Source organism: Zootoca vivipara, chromosome 5, assembly GCF_963506605.1.
Source record: "Zootoca vivipara chromosome 5, rZooViv1.1, whole genome shotgun sequence".
NCBI lineage: Eukaryota > Metazoa > Chordata > Lepidosauria > Squamata > Lacertidae > Zootoca > Zootoca vivipara.
In genome coordinates, this window is record NC_083280.1 from 85,274,302 (window position 1) to 85,280,862 (window position 6,561).

General features: G+C 44.1%; 1 protein-coding gene across 1 annotated transcript in view; it reads right to left on the minus strand.

Moving 5' to 3' along the window:
* Positions 1-6,546, minus strand: part of ADK (adenosine kinase) — a 175,778-nt gene extending 169,232 nt beyond the window's left edge. The window contains exon 1 of the mRNA XM_035138686.2: positions 6,372-6,546. Coding sequence (XP_034994577.1) covers positions 6,372-6,433 — 62 coding nt within the window. The 5' untranslated portion in view covers positions 6,434-6,546. The remainder of the gene's footprint in view (positions 1-6,371) is intronic.
* Between the last annotated feature and the right edge of the window lie 15 nt (positions 6,547-6,561).

The following is a 6,561-nucleotide window of genomic DNA, read 5'->3' on the forward strand; positions in this document are numbered from 1 at the left end:
AAAAGTTTTACATATCACTTGGGAAGACAGACGAACTAATGCCAGTGTACTGGAAGAAGCAAAGATCACCAGTGTCAAAGCAATGATTCTTCAACATCAACTTTGTTGGACTGGTCATGTTGTTCGGATGCTTGATTATCATTTTCCAAAAGCAACTACTCTATTCCAAACTTAATAATGGAAAGTGTAATGGTGGTGGGTCAACAAAAGAGGTTTAAAGACTCTCTCAAGGCAAATCTTTAAAAATGTAGTATAAACACCAACAATTGGGAAATACTGGCCTGCGAGAGCTCCGGTTGAAGAACAGCCTTTACCAAAGGTGTCATGAACTTTGAAGACACTATAACTTAGGAAGAAAGGGAGAAATGAGCTAAGAGGAAGGCACATTTGGCAAACCCTCACCGTGATCAACTCCAGTCTGAAAACCCATGTCTCCACTGTGGAAGGATCCAGAATTGGCCTCCACAGTCACTTACAAACTCACCTTACTCGACTATGAGTGATCGCCAAAGAAGAAGAAGAATTTGTACATAAAACAACATCTGTTTGTGGTTGCCTATCTCCAAAGAGTAAACATGCTAGTAGTTTGGTCCAGCAGAAGACAGCATCCACCAGGGCCGTCTCAAGCTGGTCAGGCATCCTGGTGCCGTGGTGCGGAGTTTGCTCTGGCGCCCCCGTCCTGGTGGGCGGGCGCAGCACGCAGCGCCCTCCTGCCAGCCGGCGCCCTGGCACCCCGCGCCACCAAGACTACCCCTAGAGCCGGGTCTGGCATCCATATGAAAGTAGGAATCCAGTACTATTTTGTAGAGAGTTGGATCCCTAAATTATTGCAGCAAAAAGTGAGTACAATAGCCTTTACTAACCTTAACCTCTTCTGCTTTTTTTAAATGCTGTTGTATAAAGGTATGATTGGGCTATTTGTTTTGAGATACACAAATTAATTTGTTATTCTAACAGATAACATCAGTACAAATAATATATGCAGCAAAACTAGCCTGACTAGAATACAAGTTGTTTGAAAGTCCCTTGTAATATCTTTACTTTCAGGGGGAAAACACAAGGGACCTACCAAGCCTATTTGGATAGCTGGCCAGGAAGGATTTAAAGGAAAACAAATTCAGGAGCTGGGTTTGCAAAGGGGTATTGATGTTAGTCTGCTGAAAAAACAAAATCCAAGAGTCTTGCTGTAGCTTATAAACTGTTTTAAGAGGCCCCCATCAGAAGCACAAGCTTGAATCTGTGGACTTGGGCCTTTGGTCTGGTTGTCTGGGAAGCTAAAAGCAAAGGATTCTCATCTTATTTGCTTAAGTCTGGAAGACTACAATGCCATACATACTGTAGATGCAGTAAAAAAGAAAAAAGATTACTTTTTAAAGGGATATATCTCTTTGTTATATGACAAGTGCTTGGCTTTAGGAAAGTAATCTGAGATTTAAGTTAGATGTGCATTTTCTGTTCCGCAGAAACTAATATCCATTGTAGTCTGGGTTTTTTTCTTCTGCCTCCTCCTTACAATGAAAGGTTAAGTAATTTGATATCTGCAGTGCAAATGAGCTTTGCCCTTTTCAAACTACAGTAATTTAACAACTTTGAAGTTGTGAGAAATGCTGTCCTAAATTACCTAAAGAAAACATTCAAGTAGAGAAAGAGGAATCTAAAAAATCAAGCTTGTTCAGTATTTTGCAATAAAATAAGGATGTTTATTCGCTAGCTACAAACTTCCAGAGGGGCAAATGTTAGTCTGTTGCAGCAAAAGCACCATAGAGTTCAGTAGCACCTTAAAGATTAATACATGGCATAACTTTTCAGGGGCTAGAATTGCATCAGGCCTCAGTGTACCACAGCCTATCCTGGCCCTTTAAGGCAGTACATTTCTAAGTCTGCACTCCACTGTACCCAGGAGAAATTGAAGCATCTCAGATAATGCTGCTGGTAGAGTTACCAGCTTGCAACCTAGATGTATTGCCTCTTTATGGACATCAGGGTGGTTTATGAATGGGAGATTTATAAATTCAATTTAAAGAGGGGGCAGAGTGATAGGATGAAAAGCATATATCTCACAGAACTGCAGAAGCCTGAAAGAAAGAGGGGGGTTTGGTGGCCATAATAAATTAAGAACAGACCAATTATAAAGTTGGGGGAGGCGAGGTGGGGTTGCCAACTGTCTAGAACAAAAGTAACTTATTGGCTTTTTTTTTTTTGCCTTTAAAAGCAACTTGCACTGCCTGATTTAGCAGGTGATTTTTTTTTCCTCAGCATGGAACAAACATAATCACCTATTAATCAGTGCGCATCAAAAGGTTTTAAAGGCACATATTTTAAAAAGCCACTTCCAAAAGTTGGCACCCTAACACACAACACCAGAAGAAACTGTTGGCAGCAGGAAGGCAGTGCCTTGTAAAGCTATGGAAAATTGTAGTACCTGACAAAATTGTTCACTATGAAGCTATCCAGGCCCAGCCATTGGTAGAGATCATTCCCAGCACTTACGTGCTGGTTTAGCCAGGGACCCTGGAAGTATTTTTAAGGCTGGCAGGGAGAGGACTCAAGGCACAATATTAAATATTAAATTAAGAAGAGCTCCTGGCTGTTCTGGAATGATTACAATTCATGAACATTTTAGAATATTAGAAGAACTAGAAATCACTATTGCCCTCAACTTTTCTCCTCTTTCTACAGATTAGTGCTCCGCTCAGTTTGGCTCCTCCCTCCATAGCAGAGCATATAAGATAGAAACCAAATGGCTCCTTAAACCAAGGTTACAGTTGCCAAAACGGAATGTCTGGTTGCCATTAGGGGACAGGACAGCCCATATCTCGAGTCCTGTGTCCTGTTCTGGACATCACAGTTTAAGGAGGATATTGACAAACTGGAACATGTGCAGAGGAGGGCAACCAAGATAATCAAGGGTCTGTAAAGCAAACCTTATGAGGTACGGTTGAGGGAGTTGGGTATGTTTAGCCCGGTGATGAGAAGACTGAGAGGAGAAATTATAGCGGTCTTTAAATATCGAAAGAGCTGTCACCTGGAAGAAAGAGCAAGAGAGGCTAGGACCCAAACCAATGGCTTCAAGTTGCAAGAAAGGAGATTCCAACTCAACAATAGGAAAAACTTTCTGACTGTAAGAGCTGTTCCGACAGTGGAACAGACTCCCACGAGAGGTGTTGGACTCTCCTTCCTTGGAGGTTTTCAAGCAGAGGTTGGGTGGCTATCTGTCATGGGTGATCTAGTGGAGATTCCTGCATCCCAGGGGGGTGGACTGGATGACCCTCAGGGTACCTTCCACCTCTATAATGTTATGATTCTATGATGGTGCCATGATTGCCATAAGCCCCGTTTTACTGGAAGCCTTAGTTCCATGTATACAAGAGGGTTCAGCCTTCACATGTACAAGGAACACACATATGGAGAGTGGTAGCAAACCATACACACATCATATGGATATTTTAAGGCACACCTGCAATATCATGCTCTTCATGATGAGGAACCCAATTGCCTACATATGCATATATGTATGGACATAGGCATATTTGAGACATGTCCACAAATGTGCATACAGCAATTTGGGGTGGGTGGGTGGGTGGTAGAGCCCCTGCCTCCTGCCATAAGTGCTTTATTGTTCACACAAAAGCAATTCCTGTTGTGCGATTACTGAGTTTAAGATTAACAACAAAACCCTGTGCAAATTTATTCAGAAGCAAATCCTATTTTTGTGCAGTGCAGCTGACTCTCAAGCAAGCAAGCAAAGGTTTGAGTAGAAGCTCACCTTAAAGACCTGTTAAAAATTCATCTTTTTAAGTTACTTTAGATGTGAATTATTGCACCGATTAGAAATGAAGCCACAAATTGGATCAATCTCCTTTCAGCACTAATCTCCTCAGATTTGACAAAACCCCTTACATTGTTTCTGCCCATTTGGCCTCCTCTAATTGTAAAGCTGCCCTGACTGTCAAATTATAACAGTGTACAAAGTTCACAGTTCTGACATTCATTCCTCTGCGCTCCAGCCAACATTTTTAAGAGGGCACCTTTTCCTTCAGAAACTTACCAAACTACTCTTTCTAACCTTCCCCCATTCTAGGCCCGTTCCTAATCTCAGTTGGTCTGATACAGACTTTCTGGGAGCCACAAAGGGTATGTTTATGTGGGGTATAGTGCCTAGAGTGTTGCATTAGGCCAGGCATCCCCAAACTTCGGCCCTCCAGACGTTTTGGACTACAATTCCCATCTTCCCCGACCACTGGTCCTGTTAGCTAGGGATCATGGGAGTTGTAAGCGAAAACATCTGGCAGGCCGAAGTTTGGGGATGCCTGCATTAGGCTATGAAGCTTACTGCATGGCCTTGGCCACACAGTGGATTAAATGAAGATGGTGAGAACCATGCACATTACCTTGAGCACCATGGAGGAAAAGGTGGGCTGTAGTTGCAAAAAAAAAAAGGAATAAATAATTTACACCTAAGATGGATGTGCACAGAAGGTCTGTATATAAACATGAGCACACAAGTGTATTTGTCAGGCAACCCTTGCCAGAGCACCCAGTTGGCCACTGTGAGACTAGATGGGCTTTGGTCTGACCCAGTGGTGGTGTTCTTCTGTTCTTAAACCAGAGTTTTGTCACAAGTTTGGGTAGGCTTCGCCAATCTAGTGCCTGCCAGCTGTTTGGGGCTACAACTCCCATCAGTCCCAAACACCACATGGGAGCAGAGCAGGTGACAGATGTAGTTCAGTTAGACTGAGTGGAGACACCAGGTTGGGGAAGCCTTTGCTAGAAAGACAAAGATGCAGGTTTGCTACCAGTGTTCAAAATTAGCCAGGCACCAGGAACATTTTAGACCTGGCTATTGGCCACTTGCAACCAAATGTAGATGTCTTGGCGCCTAACATCTCCACCATCTGGAGGTACATGCCTGGGGATTAATGGATCTCGATTGTTTTCACACACCAGTACCACACACTGTAGAATTCTATCAGTTATATTTTACCTGTACAATCAGAATGAATTTCAGGAACCAATTTGCTTTTTCTGTGCAGCCTGAGGAGCAGGAATGTTAATTGTTATAGCTTGTCTTCCCTTACCCCACCCCACTGCTCTGCTCACAGTTGTGAATAATATTATTACGTTATGAATGGTCCGTGTTGCCATTAAGAAAAAGAAGTAGGAATAGGCCAATAAATTTGTGGATCAAGTGACTTTTATTCTGTAAATTCTCAAAGTCCTTAATCTTGCTCAAGGTTGTTATCTGAACTAGTCAGATGTTTAACTGAGAATCAGTAAGATCATCATTTGAAAAATAAGACTTTAGAGCCAGATTGCCTACAAATGGCAACTAGGCATTCCTTTTTGGCAACTGAAACCTTGGTTTAAGGAGTTATATGACACCTAGCTTATACACCTGAGTTGTTTGCTGCCAAATGTATATTTTACAGGAAGCTGCAGACAGTTGGGACCCATGCTAACAATGCTGTCTGATTAACACACATATTTGCAAACACCTGTTTGTTGCCACCAAACTTCACTTTGCAAGTGTACCTTTACAATATATTCCGTGCACAAACCGTAATGTCTAAAGTAGCCCCAGAGGGGAAACTCGTGGAGCGAATCCTTGGTGCTGCCCTGTGAAATAACCTCTCTCAAGCCTGAACTTCCTCTGCTAACTCGTCTTCCTCTTTTGCCACAGCTCCAAGAAGTTCACCAGAGCAGACATCCAGGCGTGCGCGATTAGGCCACGTGGAGCGAGCGAGTCCCTACACGCCTACCGCGTAACTGTCACCAAAAAAAAAAAAAATCAAATGGCACACACCACGAACGCAGCCTCCGATTTCCCAGCCATTAGTCTTGTATGAACAATAGAACATTTCCCCTCCTGATTTCATTGCGCCGTCAAACGTTCTAGAATAATGGCAGGGAGAGTAGGAGGAAACAAACAGCCCGAATAACCTACGGTATTCTGACATATAAATAAATCACCCTAGCCGGCGGGCAAGAGAAGAATGGCCCTCGACTCCCTGAAGCGCAAAGGATCGCTTTCAAGGCAATGCAGACCGTGCTCAGGGCAATGCAGACTCCTGCCAAAGAAATCCAACCTTTGCTTCCAGGAGAAGGTCACTAAAAACCATGCCAGCGGATAAGCGCTCGTGGTGCCGTCGGGGCCCCGTGCAATCTATGGGACTTATGGCACCGAAATGCCCCTTCCTTGCCCATCAGGCAACGCTGGAGGACCTTGTTAGGCGCTTCCCACCACCCTACTACTCTCTGAGCCTCGAGGGTGGGCTGGGTGGGAGCCTGATCGGCATCTCGTTTGATCCAGGCGCGTCTAACTTAGATCGATACGATCCCATCCCCCTCTCCTCCGTCTTTTCTCCCTTTACCTAAGCCGAATGGGCTCCAGCTTCTGCTTCTTGGCTTGGGGCGCCTCTTCTGCCATCTTCATGCTCGTCCAGCGGCCGCCTGCAAGCTGCTCCCAACTCCAATGATTTATTAATTTTGCAGACAAATTTGCCCAGTTCCTTTCTGGGAAGCCGGCAGGGGGGAGGGGGAGGGGGAGCAAGAGGGGGCGGG